Raw genomic sequence first — 22,149 nt, forward strand, 5'->3', positions numbered from 1 at the left:
TTCTTCGACGTTCTTGAAGGCGTTCCAAGCCGCTCTCTTCCTCCTGCGCAGCTCGGGTGCCAGGTCATTTGTCATGTTGACTTCTCGACGTAGGTACACATAGCTGTTGCATTCGGAGATGGTCGTTTCGTTGAGAGCGAATGGGGCATCAGGAACGAGGCTGTTTCTCATAAACATTGTCTTCGTAAGATTCAGCTGTAGTCCTACCTTTCCACACTCATGGTCAAAGACGGCCAGCATTTGTGCCGCTTGGCTGATGTTTGGTGTTATTAAAACAATGTCATCAGCAAAGCAGAGGTGGTGTAGTTGTCGACCATCTATCTTCACTCCCATTCCTTCCCATTCCAGTCGTCGCATGATGTTCTCGAGGGTGGCACTGAAGAGTTTCGGTGAAATGGTATCACCATGCCGAACCCCTCTCTTGACATCAACAATCACTTCTTTGTAGAATGGTGAGATCCTGGTAGTGAATCCGCAATACAGCTCACGGAGGATCTTGATGTATTGGGCTTGAATGCCCTGATTGGCTAGAGCTTCAATGACCGCTTCCGTCTCAACAGAATCAAAGGCCTTCTTTAAATCAATGAACGTTAAACAGAGTGGCATCTTGAACTCCCGAGAAACCTCAGTGAGCTTGGTTATGGTGTGGATATGATCAATGGTGCTGAATCCTTTGCGGAACCCGGCTTGCTCGCATGGTTGTCCTTCATCTAGTGTTCTGCCAATCCTATTTAGGATGACTCGAGTGAACAACTTGTAGATGACAGACAATAGGCAGATCGGGTGATAGTTGCCAATGTCATGGATGTCTCCCTTCTTGAACAGTAGTACAGTCCTGCTGGTTTTCCATTGGGATGGAACCTTGCATTCAGACAGGTAGCGAGTGAAGAGCCGAGCCAGTGTATTGATGAGTAATGATGGCAGGTTCTTCAGGTGTTCAGGTCTGACCTTGTCTGGGCCGGGTGCTGTTTGTTTCTTTACTGACGAAATGGCGTGTCGGATTTCAGAAGGGAGAACATTGGGAACAACATATCCATCCTGTGGAATTTGGTATGTCGGCAAGTGGACATGGCTATCGAAGAGATTTGAGTAGAAGTCATGGATAATTTTCTCCATTGCCGTTCTGGAGGATGTGATGGATCCATCAGGACGTCGGAGGGCAATCATCTTGGTCTTGTAGTTGGCGAAGGACAGGCGGGCGTAACGAATACTTTTCCCAGCTTCTGCCGCATCTACCAGCACTTCTGCTCTTCTCTCTTTGAGGTCTTCCTTGATCGCATGTCTGCACTGCTTTGCGAGCTCAGACGTTAGCTTGCGGTTGCCTGAGGCATGCGCCAAACCACGCTGGCGAATTAGCTCAAGAGTTTTCGAAGATAGGCGATTTTTTTGTGGCTATCTCTCTCTTGGCGTTCCTCGCACATTCATGGAGGTGCTGAACCAGTCGATCGTATTCCTCATCAATGTTGTCAACAATGGCATCTTCCCATGTTGCGCAATAGTGCCAAAGAGTTCCCAGTTGGTGGTCGTTCTGGGAGTTCTCTTTTTGAACTTTGCAGCCCTTTCTCCCCGCTCTGTGAAGTAGAATTTTGCACGAAGGAGATGGTGGTCCGATCCTGTTCGAAATTTTGGGACAACAGCGACATCGGTCAGGCAAAACCGTCAATTGAATATGATGTGGTCTATTTCGTTGTGGAATCATCCACCGGGAGACTCTCATGTCCAACGTTTAGATTCTGCCTTCTGTAACTGTGAATTACTATGGATGGTCTTGGTCGACATGATGAACTCATAATAAATAACAATTTCATCATAATAAACCACATTTTAAAAAATTACTTATTGAATCACCAGGAGATAGACCATTGCAAAGCTGGTCAAGATTAGGTTTCAGTCATACGGTGATCCAACTCCCATCCCTCCACCAATATACATTTCTCACCACCAATGTTCCCCATTTCCTTCCCCCTATCCCCCAACATCCCCCTCTCACCAATAACCTACCTCTATGGCAGGAACTTCTTTCTCTCTCTCCTTTTGTGCATTATGGTTTGCAATACAGATACTAAGAGGTCATTGTGTTTGTTCAGGGTGTTCAGTATTTTTGTCGGGAAGGTAAGGCTGGAGTAGCTTTTTTTTTTTTCCTTTTGGGTCCCACCTGGCGATGTTCAGGGGTTACTCCTGGCTCATGCACTCAGGAATTGCTCCTGGCGGTGCTCGGGGGACCATATGGGATGCTGGGAATCGAACCTGTGTTGGCCATGTTGGCTGCGTGCAAGGCAAATGCCCTACCCACTGTGCTATAGCTCCAGCCCTTGGAGTAGCTTTTTAAACTGGGTGGTAGCTTTGGGGTTTTTACTGCTGAGGCTTCCAGAAGTACATGGATGTGGGGGCAGGTAGCCCATCCCGACCCTGAGAAAGCTTGGAGATTTCAGTCACAAAACCCGCATACCCCTATTTTCATCAGGTTAATATCTCAGTGAGGTCCATCCTGAGATGGTGAAGTCCAGCTGGGAGCATGGCAGCGATTTTGGATTGTGGGAGCAAGCGGCTGCCAGGGGCTCTGCTTGGGTGGGTGGGCACCACACTGACCTGTCCCCCCTAAATTTACCCTGGGCTGTTCAGCCTTGCGCCAGTCTGAGATTAACTGTGGCTTTTGACCCCTTTCAAGATTTATGTGTCTTTGTAGCTAGACTGATGAATGAGCTTGTATAACTGAGCTGGAAGTTGTTCGTGGCTGTGACTCCCACATACTTACCTTTAGGCTGTTTAATTGCTCGAGTGTGTAAACTCAAAAAAAACCGGCAGCGGCTCTATCTCTCCTGCCGCCCGTGTTCGGTAGTCTCACGCTGGTTCCCCCACCCCAGGGAGGTCGATGGCGATGGGCAGGCGAAGGAAGGAACGAAGACTAGGCTGGTTGATCTTAGTTGCAGTTTATTCCATTCCCATCTCCATTTTCCTCTGATTCTCCTCCTACTTCTTCCTCCCCCATGTTACTTCATTCTCCTCCTCAATCCCCCTTCATCCTCCTTCTAGAGTCTGGATACTGATCCTGATTCCCTTTCTCCTCTTGCTCGGGAGTCTGGATTCTGATCCTCTTTCTCCTCCTCCTCTGGAGTCTCGATTCTGATCCCCCAGTCCACTCTTACAGTCTAGTTAAATCCCAAAGCATGAGGGGTTGGGGTAACAATTACATATAGGTGTGGTCAAAATCAATAGGGGTAAAGTTCTTTCCCTCAGGGAAAGCAGCTTCTAGGACAGATACTCTCTCAGCAGGACGACCCACCCTAGAACGGAATCCTCTGGGTGTGTTTCTCTTCTCCTTGTCCAACAAACATATAAGCATACATAATATAAATCATTTTGTATGGATACAGTAAGAAATACGTAAGCTTATAGAATTGCTCTCCTAGGGCCATCTTGATCTCAGATCACAGTGCTCAGGCCACATAGTCTTTCCTATCCCTAGCAGTGTCCTAGTCTCGTTGCTACTTTTGGATCATGGCCGTCTATGATCAAACTCTTAACTTACAGTTAAGAATCATGGCACTTAGGCCTGGCCCATTTCGATGCCAGGGTAGCTCACCGCTTGCGCTGGGTCCATTCAGTCCCTTGTTGGGACCCTGCTTTTGGGGTGTTAGGAACCAAGGGCAACTGAGGCGTAAGTCGAGAAAGCAGATGCCCGGGAGTGAATAATATTCAGAGCCAATTAAATCCTAAGTTACACAGCATAATATTAACGGTCTGCCTGTATCTATACAAAAAGGACATTGCTTTAAAGTAAACTATTCAAAAGACATAAGGAGAGGAGAAAGGCAATATTAACTTATAGTACAATTTCAGTGTCCTAGAAGGATCTGACCTTACAAATAATTAACAGAGTCTGATTTGGGGGGAAAGCTGATTAACTGGTTGAAGAAGAGAGCATAGAGAAGTGGTTACAGATAAACGAAGGAATGGGAGTGACTCGGGAGCATTGTGACGGGTGTAACTGATAAACCTAAGCTCCTTGTGGCAAGGGAGAAAGGACAAAGCAGTGTCATCCTACACTTGAGAAACTTGGTCCTGAGTTGGGGTCCGACCAGAGGCACAGAGGCAATTTTGGGGTATCAGGAAGCCTGAAGACACCATCAGGCTGCTGATGTACTTGCCTTGTGGGTACTGGTTGACCTCCTGGTGACACCACAACTCCTAGTACACTACATTTTAAAAAACAGCACTAAATAGGAATAGCAAGTTAACCAGAATTGCTGGATATAAAATTTATATACAGAAATGGAATAGATATACAGTGGATAGAGGGTTTGCATTGCACGTGTCAGCTGGAGCTATAGCACAGCGGTAGGGTGTTTGCCTTGCATGCAGCCAGCCCAGCCAAGCCGGGTTCGATTTCTCCACCCCTCTTGGAGAGCCCGGCAAGTTACCGAGAGATAGTTAGAGAGTATCTTGCCAGCACGGCAAAGGCTGGCAAGCTACTCGTGATGTATTCGATATGCCAAACATAGTAACAACGAGTCTCAAAATGGAGATGTTACTGGGCCCGCTCGAGTAAATTGATGAACAACGGGAGGGCAGTGTCTAATCTGGCATGACATGGGGTCTTGTGAGCCCCAGGGATCCCTGAGTACCACAAGGTGTGACCCAAAGACCATAATAGAGGGAGAGGGAGGACGAGAAGGAGATAGATAAAGAATTATTGTAAGTAAAAAAAAAAAAAGAAAAGAAATACCTTGAATTGAAAAAACTAGTGCTTATGTCTCAAAGAGCAATTTGACATTACCTAATGAAACCCAGTTATTGATGAGTTTAATTGGTGGATATATATGATAGAGATGGTCTCTCACTGTTCACAGAAAAAACTAATGTTTGTTTGTTTTGTTTTGAGGCTATACCTGGCTGTGCTCAGGGCTTGCTTCTAGCTCTGCACTCAAGAATCGTTTTTGGTGGGATTCAGAGGACCATATGAAGTGTCAGGGATTGAACCTGGGTTGGCCACATGAAAGCCTTACTCCCTGTACTATGTCTCTGGCCCTTGAAATGAGTTTTTATGTGCTCTTTCTCATGTGTAAATTACTCCCCAGAAGATGATTGTCTGTACTCACTGACAGTCATGAGTAATACAGTCGAAATAATACTTCAAGATCAAAGAAATAGTATGGTGGGTGGGGGTTTGCCTTGCATGTGGCCAACCTTAGGTCAGTCTCCTTCACCAATTATGATACCCTGAGCCAGAAGTAATTCCTAAATGCAAGCTAGGAGTAACTGCTGAGCACTGACAGATGTGACTCAAAAACAAAAAAATTCATGCTATGTTAGCTGGGATCATAGACTACCCGGATGCCCAACCTGGGTTTGATACCTGAACTGTGTCACCTCCCCCAGGCATCACTGGATGTAACCCAGGAGGCCCTCAAATACTGCCAGGATGACCCTCAAGGCTCCTCACACCTCAGTGCTTCCTGAGTAGCACCGCATCTTTAGGCCTCAGCCTAAACCTTCAGATCTCATTCAGAAGCCTCACCACCTCAAAAATGAAATGCCACTCCTTTTGTTATTCTGTGCAATAGACCTTAGCTGCCAAACAATGTTAGAATAAAATGACTTCGTTATCTTTTCCAGATAAATGCTGTGCGCGCAATAGTTCCCAATAAGAGCAACAATGAAATCATCCTGGTTTTGCAGCACTTTGATAATTGTGTGGACAGAACAGTACAAGCATTCATGGAAGGTAATCCTAGCTCAATTTTGGACATAGGTTTATGTTTCTTCAAATTGGTATTTCTTTAGACTTTACAAGTAGGGGTGGGGAATCTTGTTTTTTTCCTGCCAATGGCCATTTGGATATTTCTAGCATGATTTGTAGGCCATATAATACGGGCAGATGAATTGCAGGCAGATGAGAGAAAACAGATGTGTCTGTCCTGTCGTGTACCAATAAGACACATGACTGCACGTTTTACACCCCTGTATTTAATAACTGGTATTTAATAACTGGTATGACAGATTATGATAATATAATATACTTTTGTTTTGTTTTGGGTCTCACCTGGTGATGCTCAGGGCTCATTCCTGGCTTTATACCCAGTGATCACTCCTTGGGGGGTTTGAGGCATCATATGCAGTGCTAGAGGTTGACCCTCAATCAGCTGCATGCAGTGCAAGCATCCAGCCACTGTACTCTCTCTGGCCCAGCATTCTATTTTTTAAAATATATCTTAAAGATGGACTGGAGAGCACAGCGGTAGGGCGTTCGCCTTGCACGCAGCCAACATGGGCGACTCGAGTTCGAATTCTCCGCCCCTCTCGGAGAGCCTGGCAAGCTACCGAGAGTATCTCGCCCGCACGGCAGAGCCTGGCAAGCTCCCCGTGACGTATTCGATATGCCAAACACAGTAACAACAAGTCTTATGGTGGAGACGTTACTGGGCCCGCTCAAGCAAATCGATGAACAACGGAAGGACCGTGATACCGTGATCTTAAAGATAATTGTTAGAGCCCTAGAAATGATCTATTCTTGCATTTTATAATATTTGTAATAAGAAATAAGCTTGAAGAACTGTCTTAAAATATTCTCTAATAATATTTTTAAGAAGCAATGTCATCTGCTTTTTGATAGACTTGATGGGTGTTGGGATGAATAGGAATTTCAGAAAAAAACCTTGGGAGGGCAAGCATTCCCAGTCAGTGCTTATGGGTCCTGGGATTCACTCGCAGCAGTGCTAGGCCCTGGTGCGCCAAATGCCTCAGTGCTAGGGCCTGGCAGTACAGTGGTGCTTGGGCCCAGCAGTGGAAGGGGTTAGGAGGAGACTGCCAGGGATGTACTCAGCGGTGCTAGGGATCGAACTCTGGTCTTCGTTTTTGTTTTTCTTTGTTTTTGGCCTTCCACATGGTGCTCGGGTGGCAGGTGCTGCCCAGGCTCTGTAAGAGCTGGGGACCACCAGGGCTAACCCTGGCAGTGCTTAGTCAAGTGAACTTTTCCTACCAGGAACTATGGAAATACTCCAGCAATTACAAAATGCAGGGACACAATTCTTGCTTGCTCATACGCACATTGGGGAAAAAAATATCATTATTGACTTCTCTTTATAGGTAGTGCCAATGAAGTACTCAAAGAATGGACTATAACAGGCAAGAAAAAGGTAAAAAATTGTTTGAAGCATGATATTGATTTTGAAATATTAAAAGTATGCAAAACTATTTCTAAGATACATATCTTTGGTTTACACAGTTAAGGCTTTTGTGATATTGAAACACAGCCTTGTACTTCGAATACTACATAGTCTTTTTCTTTTTTAATTTTATTGAATCACCGTGAGATAGTTACAAGCTTTCGTGGTTGGGCTACAATCACACAATGATCAAACACCCATCCCTCCACCAGTGCACATTCCCACCACCAATCTCCCCAGTATACCCTCCTTTTCCTACCCTGCCCCTGCCTCCATGGCAGACAATATTCCCCAATATTCTACTTTTGGGCATTATGTTTTGCAATGCAGGTACTGAGAGGTTATCATGTTTGGTCCATTATCTACTTTCAGCACACATCTCCCATCCTGACTGGTTCCTCAAGCCATTATTTTCTTGGTGATCCCTTCTCTATTCCATCTGCCTTCTCCCCTTTGCTCATGAGGCAGACTTCCAGCTATGGAGTGATCTTCCTGTTCCGTGTATCTACTATCCTTAGGTGTCAGCCTCATGTCAGTCTCATGTTATGTTGTTTTATGCTCCACAAATGAACAAAAGCAACCAGTGCTGGCATGGATGTGGGGAAAAAGGGACACTCTTTCACTGTTGGTGGGAATGCCCTCTAGTTTAGCCTTTCTGGAAAACAATATGGACAGTCCTTCAAAAACTGGAAAGTGAGCTTCCATATGACCCCGCAATACCCCTTCTGGGAATATATCCCGAGGATGCAAAAAAAGCACAGTAGAAATGACATCTGTACCTATATGTTTATTGCAGCACTGTTCACAATAGCCAAAATCTGGAAAGAACCCAAGTGCCTTAGAATAGATGACCGGTTAAAGAAACTTTGGTACATCTGCACAACTGAATACTATGCAGCTGTTATAGGAGAGATGAAGTAATGAAATTTGCTTATAAATGGATAGACATAGAAGGACTACATAGTCTTTTACATATGGTTTAAGACAGGAAGCACATTAACTTAGCCACAGTACAGTTATTAGAAAATATTAATATTAGATATATAAGAAGAGCATCTTAAGGTGGAGCTGAAAGATAATCGGCAGGTAGGACACTTGCCTTGCACAAAGCCGACCTGCACTCAATCCTTAACACCCCATATGGTCTCCTGAGCGCAGACCCTGAGCACTGCCAGATGTGTTCCAGAAACAAACTATATGTACAACATATACACTTTTTTTTTGTGAGAAAAAAAAAAAAGAGAATCTTAAGGAAAACAGCCTCTCTAGAAGGAGATCTAGTCCAGTGGTTTCAATATTATTCATATCATAGATCAGTTGAAATTTTTAGATCAGACAACTGTTACAGTCTCTGATGTTAGTGAGGTCTGATTTGCTTCTGACTACTGTGCAGGAGTGTCTGCTGCTTCATTTTAAAGAGCAAAAGACACTTCACTGTGAACTGGGTGTATGTTGTCTCTACTGGCTGGTTCATGTTTTGGGATTATTGTTTAACCTTTATAAGCCTTAATTTTCTTATATTTAAAATGGAAAAATAATACTAATAAGTAGAAGTACCTAAGACAATGGGCTGGAGCGATAGTATAGCGGGTAGGACGTTTGCCTTGCACACAGCCAACCCAAGTTCAATTCCTCTGCCCCTCTCTGAGAGCCCGGCAAGCTACCGAGAATATCTCACCTGCACAGCAAAACCTGGTGAGCTATCCGTGACGTATTCGATATGCCAAAAACAGTAACAAGTCTCACAATTTGTGTGAGATGTTACTAGTGCCCGCTCGAGCAAATCGATAAAGAACGGGAGGACAGTGCTGCAGTGCTACCTACGGCAATATCTAACACATTTTTTTTTTCACTTCTTTTTTGAGGAAGCCCACATCAGGGAGACTGTAACCCAGATCTTTAACAGAGCAAACAGGAGAGAAATCTGGTGGCCATAGGTTTGGAGGGAGACAGCGGCAATCACACCAGTGTGACAGAAAAATACAGAAGGTCATTTCTCAGGGCCTGCAGGTGCCATCTGTAAATGATAGCTTCCCTAACTGACCACTGTGAAATCTCTCTCCAAGGGTGGGTTTCAGGAAGGGTGCCACTGTTGGGAGGATAGAGCTGTGATGGGATCAGTGTCCAGCAGTTTCCAGGAGTCAAACTTTGCCCAGCAGTGCAGGCTTCTTCTGCTACAACCTGTGTTCTAAGTTCCAAGTAGAGACAGCGGCAGCGTGGGTAGTTCTGCTGATAGCGCCTTTGGGGATGAACAGGTGTTTCTCATAACACAGAAGCCTGTTGTAAAGAGGAGACGCTTTGCAGAGGCCACGGGTGGACTTGTTTGGTCCCCAGCTGGGCCCTCCCTGAGAGCTCAGACTCCAGCTCTCTGTAGCCTTCAAATTGTCAGTCACTGCCTTGGACAAATGCCTCGTGGGTGCTCCCCACGGCAGGGGTGCCAGGTCTTGGAGTTCAGCAGCGGGGCATCCACCCCTGCTCCCCTAGCTCTCAGCTGCAGATCTTTGCTTCCCAGTATCTTACTATTCTGTGGAGGAAAATGCTTTCTGAATTCCATCCCTGGCCATGTGTTCCTTCCCTGATGCAGTCTTCTGGTGTCAAGACCCCTGATGTGGGTGTGAGCCCTGCAACCTCCGAAGAAGGGCTGTATTTAGCAGCTGCCCGTCCTCTCGAGTTGTTGCGGGACCCTACAAGTATACCCACCAGGTTTCTGTCCTTTGCGGTGTTCCTTGTCACTTCTCCCCAGGGAGACTGCTCCTCTGGCCATCTCATTTTTCACAGGATCATGGTTTCAGAACTGTTTGCTAGGAAAAGGAAGTGTGGCGGTTGTCTTTCATTTCCTGCCGTTTTGCCATAACTCTAGAGTTTATAAAGCTTATTTGATGTTTACTGTGGTCTTTCATCACATTTGGAAGGTTTTTGTCATGTCTTCAAACACTCTGTCATCTTGAACTTTATGATGCCCACTTAGTGATTTCCCTTAGGCTCTACTCAGTTTTGTTTTGGGACTGTAACTTGTGTACTTTGGTGCTGCTATGTGTTCTGAGGATCTTGAGGTCCTGAACATCAGAACACACCTCCTGAATACAAACAATGTGTCTTTTTTTCAGTTATCTTCAAGGTTTGTTCTCTCTCTCTCTCTCTCTCTCTCTCTCTCTCTCTCTCTCTCACTCTCTCTCTCTCTCTCTTCCTTCTTCACTTAATTCTTTCCATTTCCCTATATTCAAGTTTGTTGGGTTTTCTTTTTCAACTTTGGTATTACTTGTACTTTTAAACTCCAGAATTTGTTTATTTTTTTTCTTTTTGAGTCACACCCAGCAGTGCACAGGGGTTCCTCCTGGCTTTGCACTCAGAAATTACTCCTGGCAGTACTTAGGGGACCATATGGGATGCTGGGAATTGAACCTGGTTCGGCTATGTACTAGGCAAATGTCCTACCCGCTGTACTAGTGCTCCAGCTGCAACTGCAGAAGTTTTAAAAACAAATCATTATTTGACCAGATAGTGTTAAGGCAGTTACCTTCCTTACAGCCGACCCCAGTTCAGTACCTAACACTGCATATGGTACCCTGAGAACAGCCAGGTATTATGACTCAAACTGCTCGTCCCCCAAAAAAGCCAAGTTATTTAAATTCATTCTTCATATACATGGCTTTCTCATATTATTCTTTTCTTCTTTGAGTACCATTAAGACATTTGTTTTGAAAGTGTTAATATGTCTGTCATCGGGAATTTCTGTTGATTCATTCTTTTTTCTTCAAGTGAACCATATATTGTTATTTCTTTGTAAGTGTGATCTTTTGTTGTTGAAAATTGGTTGAACCTTATAATGTAGAAACACTGGAAATCATATTTTCCTCCTTGCTCAATGCTTGCTTTTTTTTTTTTTTTTTTGGTATTATAAAGCAGTCTTTTGGCCAAGAGTCAGCCTGACATATAAATTTAAGGTCTTTTCAGTTCTTTACTGAGCCTTTCTGTGAGCATGTGTGGTCACATGTTTCATGATTTTTCTGTATATGCTGTTGTTATGAATATCTTACTCTTAGGATCAGAGTGATACTACAATGGGCAGGGTGTTTGCCTTGTATGCAGCCAACTAAGGTTCGATCCTTGACATCCCCTGAGGTCTCCTGAGCACCACCAGAAGCACAGAACCAGGAGTAACTCCTCATCAGATGTGGGCACTCCCTCTCAAAAAAAAAAAAAAAAAGAATATCCTACCTCTCTCATTCTAGCTTTAGGGAAGTGAGGGGAATGTATTGCTTCCTTAATCCCTTAATTTACCTGGAAGTCTCTTTATTTATTTATTTATTTTGCTTTTTGGGTTACACCCGGCGATGTACACGGGTTACTCCTGGTGATACTTGGGGGACCATATGGGATGCTGGGAATCGAACCCGGGTCGGCCGTGTGCAAGGCAAATGCCCTACCTGCTGTGCTATCGCTACAACCCCCTGGAAGTCACTTTAGCAAGAGGGAGAGGCTTACAGCACTCAGAGGAGGGACCAAACAATGGTTGCTTGCATTCCTGTCTGTGCTTCTAATCATCTAAATCAGTCATCTGAGATTATAGCACACCTCTCCGATATTTCCCTCCTACGTAGACTGTTCTCCAGAACCATACAGCTGCCCTATCTCCTGAGTCGAGATAGGGAATAGGTAGCTGCTAAGAATTGAAATTAATCACAGTTTTTTTTATCCTTTTTTCCCCTCTGGCAACTAACTGCAAGTCTTCTACAGACTCCAGACTTACAAAATAATTACATTAGGTAATTTTGTTGGTGCAGTTTTATTGTCTAGGTAGGGAGGCAGATTCCTGTTGCTTCCTCTGCCATGTTCCTAGAACCTAGGAAGTAGAGCACTTTTATTTATTTTTTAAACTGCTTTATTGTGGTGGGGGCAGGGAGACTTCCAAGCAATGCTGGGCCCAACAGGACTCTACCTATAGCACTAGGGAAGTGACATAGTGCTGGGAATTGAGCCCAGAGCCGTCTGTGTCAGGCAGGTGAACTAGCCGGCTGTGTCAGGCAGGTGAACTGTGTCAGCTCTGAACTAACTCCCCAGCCCTAAAGTATAGCTTTATTTTTAATCTCTTATAAGACAGAAGATGTAGTTCGTTCAGTTTGCTTATATCTTATACCACCTTATCATTAGTATATTAATGTGTTTACGTGTGTGTGTGCAAAGCCTGAATATATTTGACTATATAAATTGCATGTTTTTATTTTGCGATTCAATCTTTCTTACTGTGAATTTTGCCATAAACACAGTTTTTATACTTATGTATTTGAGCATCTATGAAGCATTTCACATAATTGTTTTGGTAATTCAACGCATATAAAATGTATTTGATTTCTAGAAAAGTTTTCAAGAAATTGGTAATATTGCTTGCCTTTGGGTAGCTAGAGCTACTTTTCAGAATTGTGAGGGCCTTTCTCCCCCCCCCCAAATCTTTAATAACCATTAGAATAAAAAGAAGAAAAGCAAACCCAAACCTGCAGTGGGAGCAGGTAACAGCCTCCCGAATTCCAGTCCAACTGTTTCCACTCAAGAGGAGCAATCGACGCCTTCCTCAGAGAAGGGTGGTGTCAACGGGCACCATGTCAACGGTGCTGTCCATGATTCAGAGTCTGTGGACTCGTTCAGTGAAGGCATGGAGACCCTTTCAATAGATGCCAGAGAACTGGAGGATCCCAAGTCTGCCTCACCAGTGGATAGAACGAGTAAGTTACGAATAGATTTTCTTTTAAGTTGCATTCTGTTGAAAAATAGTTTGTCTTTTTAGTCTGTGTCTCTCCCTCTCTTTTTTGATAGGGGAAAACCTCCCAAGCAGTGCTCAGGAGACCTAATTCCCCAGCCTCCATGCTCCTGCCTTAGCCTTGAGGATGCATTGCCACCCAGCAGTGCTAGGGACCATATCAGACAGTGTTTATTTAGAGAACCGTGAGATGCCAGGGGTTGAACCTGGTTGAACAACTTTCAAGACCTGTGCTTTAACTAAACGCTGTACTGCTGGGCTGAAAGAGGTAGCTCAACGGGCTGGAGCAAACACTGCCAGGAGTGACCCCTGAGCACCCCTAGTGTTGCCCCAGATCCAAAGAGCCTCCTCCAAAAAAATTCCTATACCATCTCTCTGGCCAGTGTTGTTATCTCTTATGTTAAAGAGTTACATTTTGTGATTACCACAGATCTATAAAAATACAAGTCTTGCTCGATAGCACAGCGGGTAGGGCGTTCGCCTTACAAACGGCCAACATGGCCGACCCGAGTTCGATTCCTCCGCCCCTCTCGGAGAGCCCGGCAAGCTACCCAGACTATTCGATATGTCAGACACAGTAACAACAAAGTCTCCAATGGAGACGTTACTGGGCCCGCTCGAGCAAATCGACGATCAACGGGAGGGCCTTTACCTTACCTTACCTACCTTTAATGAGAAGTTGACATTGACCACCATCACCTGTATGCTCAAAGCTGTTGTGGAGGCTTCTCCCTGGTCAGCGCAGGAGCCAGCTGTGAGCGACGAGCCAGCCAGGGTTGAGCCAGGCACTATTGATAGCCTCATCCAGGATTCCTCTCTTGGGCCTACTTTGTCATTTCTCTTTGTTCACTTTTTAAGAGCGATAGTTTCACATAAAATGTCCTTTTTTTCCCTTTGTGTGTGTGTGTATATATATGTGTGTGTGTATATATATGTGTGTGTGTGTGTGTGTGTATATATATATATATATATATATATATATATATATATATATGGGCTGGAGCGACAGCACAGCGGTAGGGCGTTTGCCTTACAAGCGGCCAACATGGCCGACCCGAGTTCGATTCCTCCGCCCCTCTCGGAGAGCCCGGCAAGCTACCGAGAGTATCTCGCCCGCACGGCAGAGCCTGGCAAGCTACCCGTGATGTATTCGATGTGCCAAACACAGTAACAAGTCTCATGATGGAGACGTTACTGGGCCCGCTCGAGCAAATCGATGAACAACGGGAGGACCGTGATATATATGTTTGAGTAACTTTCAAACTGTGCTCTAAGACGCTGTTGTCTTTCTCTGACAGGATCTGCGCTGGAGAACGGCATCTCTGGTTCGGAGTCCAAGTCTTTGCCTGTGCACTCTCCTCAGAACTCTCAACAAAATAGGAATGCTGCCAAACCTCTCTCAAGACCTACCACAGGATCTCAGTTTTCAAATCTGGGCCTGGAAGATGTGCCAGTCTTCACCAACAAGAAGCTAGGTAACTCAGACTCCTTCCTTGTGGAGCAAAGTCAGTATTTTTGACTGAGGAGAGCAGGTTTTTTTGTTTGTTTTCATAGATTTCAGAAGCGCAGGAAGTAATGCGTTTTCTGTTTTCTGGGCAGTGGCTACCAGTCCTTTCCTCTGCGGACAGCAGAAGTTATGAAGCTTATTTGGTCTTCTGTCCCATTTTTAGTAGAGAAAAAAAAATCACCCAGCTCCTCCCCAGAAATCTACCTCCTCTAAAGAAATAGAAAACAACTCTCAATTGCTCTGAGGCTGCTATCAACCCTTAGATTGGGGGTGGTGTGGCCCACTGTAGGAAATGCTGTGCTTACATGGAGTCTGATAGTGATTGAAGTGTCCCTCAGTCTCGTTACAATGATAGAATTCTATTTGTGGATGAAAATTATTAAAGTATATCGCTGAAATGACTTTTCTAGCATTAACCTGTTTCTTGTATTTGCTTCACTACATTTGTTTCCTCCTCGTCGTCCTTCTTCCTCTTCTTCCTTTTCCTCGTCCTCTGAGCAAGGCAAACACCCTACCTGTTGTACTGTCTCTCTAGCCCATTTCTTCATTTTTATCTCCGGGTTTAATCAACAGCAAAAAGCTGTTCCTGGCTCTGCTCAGGCGTGACCTCAGACCTCAGACGTGACCTCTGGCGGTGCCCAGGACCTTAAGTGGTCCAAATAGAACCAGGGTTGTAGCACCAATGGCCCCTTACAAAGCAAGGCAAGAACCTAGCTCTTGTACTTACTCTCAGGCCCCTCAAAGTTTTCATTTTTAGTTTAGTTTTCTTTTCTTCACTGCTTGGTCAATAGATTTATTACTTTCTTTGCAAAATCTTCATAAAAATCATGGTTTGATTTTAGCTCTCAGCAGTCTGCTCCTGAGCTCTGAGGAAACTTGCTTTCTTCTAGGTTACCCAATCTTTCTTCTGGGCAAAGAACCATTTTGGGACAGTTTCACCTCTTCTTTTTAACTTCTCTCTTAGGTTTCTTCTCATAAACAGGGTTTCCCCATATGACCACACGAGCTTCTCATACACAGATTTTGCCCATATGACTACATCTCCTCCATCGTGTCTGGAGTGATATTGTTCTTTATGTATTGAGAAAACTTTCTTGTGGACATCTTCATCTTCTTCCATTAGCTAACGCATCTGCTCTGCAATGTTCCACCCTGTGTGTTTCCGACGTACTTCAGTGTTGAATTCCTTACTTTCTGAGTCATAGCCAGAGAATTGTTTGGTACTGTGAGGAATAGACAAGCCTCCACCTGCTCTCCTTTCAGGGCCCCAAAAACTTTCTTTCCAGTCCTGGAAATAACTCCTGCATCCAAATAGCAGGTGACAGCACCAGTTTGTTTGTCAATGCTTTCCACATTATATTTATCTGCACTTGGCCTTTATAAATTCTGAACATGCCAGATCTATTGAGAAGCCTGTGGGCCAGCAGCAAACTAGTACACTACAGCGTAATTTTTCAGGCCAACCTTCACACCATGCTTGGGAAGTTCATGAGCATATGCTGCACAAGCTACCATATCTCCTCCTATACAAACATAAGCCGAAAGGGAAATGATGTCTCTGTTGGTGACACGGACCATCACCCTGTATTTTGGTGTGTCGTATTTATTTTTATCCTGGATTAACAAACATTTCTGAGCACAGTAGTCGGTTTTGATCTCTTGCTGTCTTTGAAATTTCACTTGGTATCTCTTGAAGTACGCCTTCTTCTTGACAACTTTAACAAAGCCCATCCTGTGGCACAGAGACCGCAGTCCCCAGCTCGACCCAGATCTATAGGCAGAGTGGCCTGCTAGGGGGAAGAAAAGGAAAGTTTTTATTTTCCAGTAATGATTTTTCAGTTTTATTTCGTTTTGGATGATTTCTAAAATTGCGGTCTTCAAATTTACTACTCTTGTTAAAAAGTTTATAATCTACTAATAATCCAGTCCATTGTTTTTATTATAGACATTGTTTTTTGTTTTTCTTTTTCTCACCTTGAAAGGTTCAGTTGCGGGGAGGGTGGGGGGCTGGAGCGATATCACAGCAGGTAGGGCATTTGCCTTGCACGCAGCCCACTCGGGTTCAATTCCCAGCATCCCATATGGTCCCCCAAGCACCGCCAGGAGTAATTCCTGAGTGCAGAGCCAAGAGTAGCCCCTGTGCATCGCCAGGTGTGACCCAAAAAGCAAAAAATTAAAAAAAAAAGGTTCAGTTGGGGTCTTTTAAAATCCACATATTGGGGCCAGAGAGCTAGTACAGGGGTTAAGACACTTAACCAACCTACTTAGGTTCAATCCCTGGTACCACCCCTGGGCACTGCCTCCAGGGAGCAACCCCCTAGCGCAGAGCTGAGAGTTGCCTGCTGAGCACTTCAGGGCGTGGCGCAGAAACAAGGCAAAAAAAAAATTCAAAAAACATTTTTGTCTTTTTTTCCTTCAAACTTTCCTTTGGGTTTTGGGCTACACCAGCAATGCTCAGGAGTCACTCCTGGCTCTGTGCTCAGAAATGACTCCTAGTAGTGTTCGGGGGCCCATTCGGGATGCTGGGGATCAAACAAACCCAGGTTGGTTGTGTGCAAGGCAAGCACCCTTTCCGCTACTGTACTACCATTCTGGCGCCCTTTTCCTTTTTCAATATCTTTCCTCAGGATGCTTATGCTTCCCTCTGCTTAAGCACATGGTTGTTCTAAGCACATGTACAAACTAGTTGTTCGATGTCCTCATCGACTTGATTTCGGCATTTGTCTCCGTTCGTGTATTTTGCTCCTTAATGTAGGCTATAGTTTTTTCCCTTTGTCAGTTTTTTGTTGGATTGAGATATTGTGAATTTTCTTTAAATTTCTAGATGTTTTCATATTCCTTTAAATAGCCTTGTAATTTATACTGATCTCAGTTATTTGAAAAGAGTTTGAGGCTTGTGTTTAAGCTTGTCGGGTGGAATTGGAGCCCTCTTTAGTCTTAGGTTTCTTTTCCCTCCTTACTGAAGCTGCAGGTTGACTTTAGGTTGACCTTGCGACCACCCCTCCGCCCCTCTCGGAGAGCCTGGCAAGCTACTGAGAGTATTCCATATGCCAGACACAGTAACAACAAAGTCTCCAATGGAGACGTTGCTGGGCCCTCTCCAGCAAATCGACGATCAACGGGAGGGCCTTTACCTTTACCTTATCTTACCTTACTGAAGCAGTGCGCCCTCTGGCTGTATGCACAGGAACTACCTGCATAGGTGTCCTGGTGGGCCCTGTCCTGTGGTCCTTTCAGGGATTCTCTTCCCTGTTTCAGATAATTTCTCAGACCAGCGCAATGCGGATCCTCTCTGGCTTTTTTCTTTTTTCACAACTCTGATCTTTGTGTAACTCAGGAGGGAAATGGTATCAAAAATTCTCAGGGCAGAGTACTCCTGAGTTCTTTTTTTGGTTTGTTTTGGGAGCACACCTGGTGATGCTTAGGGGATAATCAGATTTCACCTGGTGGTACTGGGGGATCAAATAAGATTCTGAGAATCAATTTGGGTCAGTTGCGTGCAAAGTAAACGCTCTACCTGCTGTACTGTCACTCCGGCCTCTCCTCTCTGAATTCTTAATTCTGCTCCCTTAAGTCAGAGAATCTGCAGCTGTTTACATGTATCACAGCCTGGAAACACTCTGGAGGCACTAAGTTGAAGTGATCATAGATCTCACTTCAATGTTTTCTCAGGGGAAATGTACCATTATTTGAAAATCATGGTTTCTCTCGTGTTTTGAGACAGAACAGTGAATTTATTTGAGCCTAGGTCTTCATAGTCCCCCCTACCCTCTGAGCACTGCTGGGTGTGACCCTGAAAAGAGTATATATAAAAACATCCTTTCAGTTGTGAAATACCTGTGTTGCGTTTTGTTTGCCTTTGGGCCACACCTGGCTGTGCTCAAGGACTACTAGCCCTGAGGCTTAAGGAATCACATGAGGTGTTGGGGATTGAACCCAGGTCAATCGAGGCAAGGGAAGTGCCCTGCCTGCTTTACTATCTTTCCACCGCCTTCCTTTTTGTTTTATTTTTTAAAATTAACTCTTGGGTTTTTTTCCCCCCAAGGTTCCAGTATTGAAAAATCCATGAAAGACCTCCAGCGCTGTACGGTGTCTCTTGCACGGTATCAAGTTGTAGTTAAAGAAGAGATGGATACCTCCATTAAGAAAATGAAACAAACGTTTGCAGAATTGCAGAGCTGGTAAGTTATAATTGTATTTGATATCATAGCACAGAAACGATAATTTGCAGTTAACCATTCCCTGGTTATTTTATTCCTGACTTTAACTGCTCCACATTGTAAAGAGAGACTTAAAAACTTTTGCTGTATTGAGCTTCCTGCCTCATTCTACTGCTTTTTGTCAGAATATGGACGAATACAAAGTGTTGCAGAGAACTTGCTCCAGAAATAGTCTTGAGGTTACTGTATTAAGGAAGGAACAAATAGTAATGAGTAGAACAAATAATATTGCGTCTATTTAAACCCAAGAATTTGTAACCGAGACCCAGAGAGATAGTACATCAGATGGGGCACTTGCCTTATATGCGACTGGCCCAGTTCAATCCCCAGCATCACATAGGGTCTTCCTGAGCCTGTCCAGGAGTGTCCCCTGAGCACGGAGTCAGGAGTAAGCACAGAACATAGCTGGGTGAGATTCTAAAACAACAATAAAGGATCTGTAACTAATGACAGGGTTTTAAAGTGTTGCCTGTTTGCCTTGGCTCCCGCCCCTGCCACTTTGTTTTAATGGCTGAGAGTGGCACACACACTTGATTGTGGTGCTTTCCGGGAATCATAAATAGGTCAGGCCCACCAGGATCTTCTTTGGCAATTGGAACTGTGATGACAATTGAACCTGTGACCTTTGAGCTCTCTTTCCAGCCCAATAGAATATTTTGGAGGAGAAATATGTTCTAATACTTTCTAAGATACCAGAGCTATAAACACAAACACTATCCTCCTATTGTTCATCGATTTGCTCGAACGAGCCCAGTAACATCTCCATTTTTTTGAGACTTGTTACTGTGTTTGGCATATTGAATACGTCACGGGAAGCTTGCTAGGCTTTGCTGTTTGGGTGAGATACTTTTGGTAGCTTGCCGAGCTCTCCGAGAGGGGTGAAGGAATCGAACCCGGCTCGGCCAGGCTGGCTGCACGCAAGGCAAATGCCCTACCACTGTGCTATCGATCCAGCCCAAGATACCAGAGCTATTTTAAATATTAGATAGGAAGATGGTGGGACCGGAGACATAGTACAATGGGGAGAGCACTTGCTTGCACATGGCCAACCTGGGTTTGATCCTGATACTCCATATGGTCCCCAAATCTGCCAGGAGTGATTTCTGAGCACAGAGCCAGGAATGAGCCCTGAGCACTGCCAGGTATAGCCACACAAAAAAATAGATATTAGGATGCTAACTTAATATTTAACCCTGTAAACTTCTTGGGGAGCATTGGCATATATTTATAAACGGAAAGGAATTTTTCAGGTTTGTTTGGGCCTCTCAGGCTGTTTGTTTGTTCCGGCCTTTCAGGAGACCTGGCGCCTCTCAGTGATTCTCAACATCCAGGCCAGGAGTTCAGTACAAGGGTGCAAGTTAGCAGTGCCGGGGGTACTATTTGGTGCCAGGAATTGAATGCAGGTTGAACATGCAGGCATGCGCCCTACCCCCTGTATCATCTCCCTGTTTGGGGGACCAATACGGATCGTGGCACACACAGTGATGCTTGAGCTCTTCATGACTCTGGGATCATCGGAAGACAAGCAGCTCGACTGAGGTTTTAGGACTCTCCATTCTACTTATTTATAAGATTTGGCTGCGTCTGTGACCGAATTTACTTCCTCACATCTATTTTCTTACCCATCCGTGGGCATTTGTGTCCCTGTTCCCAAGCTTATTTGTTCATCTTACATTACAACAGATGAGGCAGAGAAATTAGAGATAGTCTCTGACCTTCTTTTATTTTGTTTCTGTAGGAATAAACAAGAGTATAGATTAAAACCTACAAAAAGTTGCTGGCACCTACTTGCATCATTCACAAAGTGATATCATGGAACATAAACAAAAGCTGCTTTTATAGTAGCTAATTCATCTACTAGTTTGTCTGTGCTTTGACCTCAGTCCTTAGTTTCTCCTTCTGGAGTTATAGTTGTCATATCTTCGGCTTTTCTTTCTTTTTGACTTTTGAGTCACATCTGGCAGTACAATGGGGTTACTCCTGGCTCCCTACTCTAGTGTTATTCCTGGTGGTCCTCAGGGGAACTTGTGGTACCAGGGATTGAATCTGGGCCCCCTGCACACAAAATATGTTCCTGCCTTCCTTCATTCTCCTCCTCGATCCCCCTTCATTCTCCTTCTCGCTCTGGAGTCTGGATCCTGATCCCAATTTTCCAGCCCACTCTTACAGTCTAGATAAGTCCCCAAACCATGAGGGGTTGGGGCTTACACATAGGTGTGGTCACCATCAACAGGGGTAAAGTTCTTTCCCTCAGGGAAAGCAGCTTCTAGGACAGATGCTGTCTCAGCAAGACGACCCATCCTAGAACTGAATCCCCTGGGTGTGTTTCTATTCTCCTTGTCCAACAAACGTATAAGCATACATAATATAAATCATTTTGTATGGACACAGTAAGAGATACATTAAGCTTATAGAATTGCTCTCCTGGCGTCATCTCGATCTCAGACTACAGCACTCAGGCCAGATAGTCTTTCCTATTCCTAACAAAGTCCTAGTCTCGTCCTTACTTTTGGATCATGACAGCATTTGTCTATGATCAAGCTCTTAACTTATAATTAAGAATTGCGCCAATTTGACATGGCCCATTTCAATGCCAAGGTAGCTCACCGCTTGCCCTGGGTCCATTCAGTCCCTCGTCGGGACCCTGCCTTTGGGGTATCGGGAACCAAGGGCAACTGAGGCTTAAGTCCAGAAAGCAGATACCCGGGAGTGAATAATATTCAGAGCCAATGAAAGCCTACGTGACACAGCATAGTATTAACGGTCTTCCTGTATCTATACAAAAGGGACATTGCTTTAAAGTCAACGATTCAAAAGACATAAGGAGAGGAGAAAGGCGATATTAACTTACAGTACAATTTCAGTGTCCTAGAAGGATCTGACCTTACGAGTAATTCACAGATTCTGATGAGGGGGCAAAGCCGATCAACTGGTTGGGCAAGAGCGCATCGAGAAGTGGTCACAGATCAATGGAGTGGGAGTGACTCGGGAGCACCGTGATGGGTGTAACCTGATAAAGCTCAGCTCCTGTGGCAAGGGAGAAAGGACAGAGCAATGTTATCCTACACCTGCCCGGTGAGCTCTCTGTCAGGTGCTCTCGTGCTTTTCTTGACATGCATTTGAACATTCACATTTGCTTTTCGATGTGCTGGTTAGTAGTATTCTTCCAGCATATAGTGTGCTTTTCTGAATCTTTTTGCTTGTCTGAATTCCATTTGTTCCTTTTCACTGGGACCAGAGAGAGAATACCGGAGGGATGGCCCTTGCCTTGCTGGAGGCTGAACCTGCTTTGACTTCTGCCCCATAGGGGGGCACAAGTCCCCACCCCCTCCTCCACCCTCAAAAAGAGAAAATGTTATTTTAAACTATGCCCTGAGTGAGTTTTCTCTAAGGGGTTTCCTCTTGCTGAAGCTCTGAAAGGAAGTGGCATCCATACCTTTTGTACCAAATGATCATCCGCCCAGATCGTGTTGGCTCATTTATAAAAGAAGGCAGCGCTTA

At 44.6% G+C, this 22,149-nt stretch overlaps 1 protein-coding gene and 1 pseudogene across 1 annotated transcript in view; one reads left to right on the forward strand and one right to left on the reverse strand.

Moving 5' to 3' along the window:
* SPATS2 (spermatogenesis associated serine rich 2) overlaps positions 1-22,149 on the forward strand; it is a 221,162-nt gene that overhangs the window by 37,578 nt on the left and 161,435 nt on the right. Inside the window, exons 4-8 of the mRNA XM_056120190.1 lie at positions 5,617-5,725; positions 7,087-7,136; positions 12,631-12,886; positions 14,220-14,396; positions 18,474-18,609. Of these exons, the coding sequence (XP_055976165.1) occupies positions 5,617-5,725; positions 7,087-7,136; positions 12,631-12,886; positions 14,220-14,396; positions 18,474-18,609 (728 nt within the window). The remainder of the gene's footprint in view (positions 1-5,616; positions 5,726-7,086; positions 7,137-12,630; positions 12,887-14,219; positions 14,397-18,473; positions 18,610-22,149) is intronic.
* Positions 15,267-16,171, reverse strand: LOC130029265 (60S ribosomal protein L5-like; annotated as a pseudogene).

Source organism: Sorex fumeus, unplaced genomic scaffold (assembly GCF_029834395.1).
Source record: "Sorex fumeus unplaced genomic scaffold, SorFum_2.1 ptg000042l, whole genome shotgun sequence".
Classification (NCBI taxonomy): Eukaryota; Metazoa; Chordata; class Mammalia; order Eulipotyphla; family Soricidae; genus Sorex; species Sorex fumeus.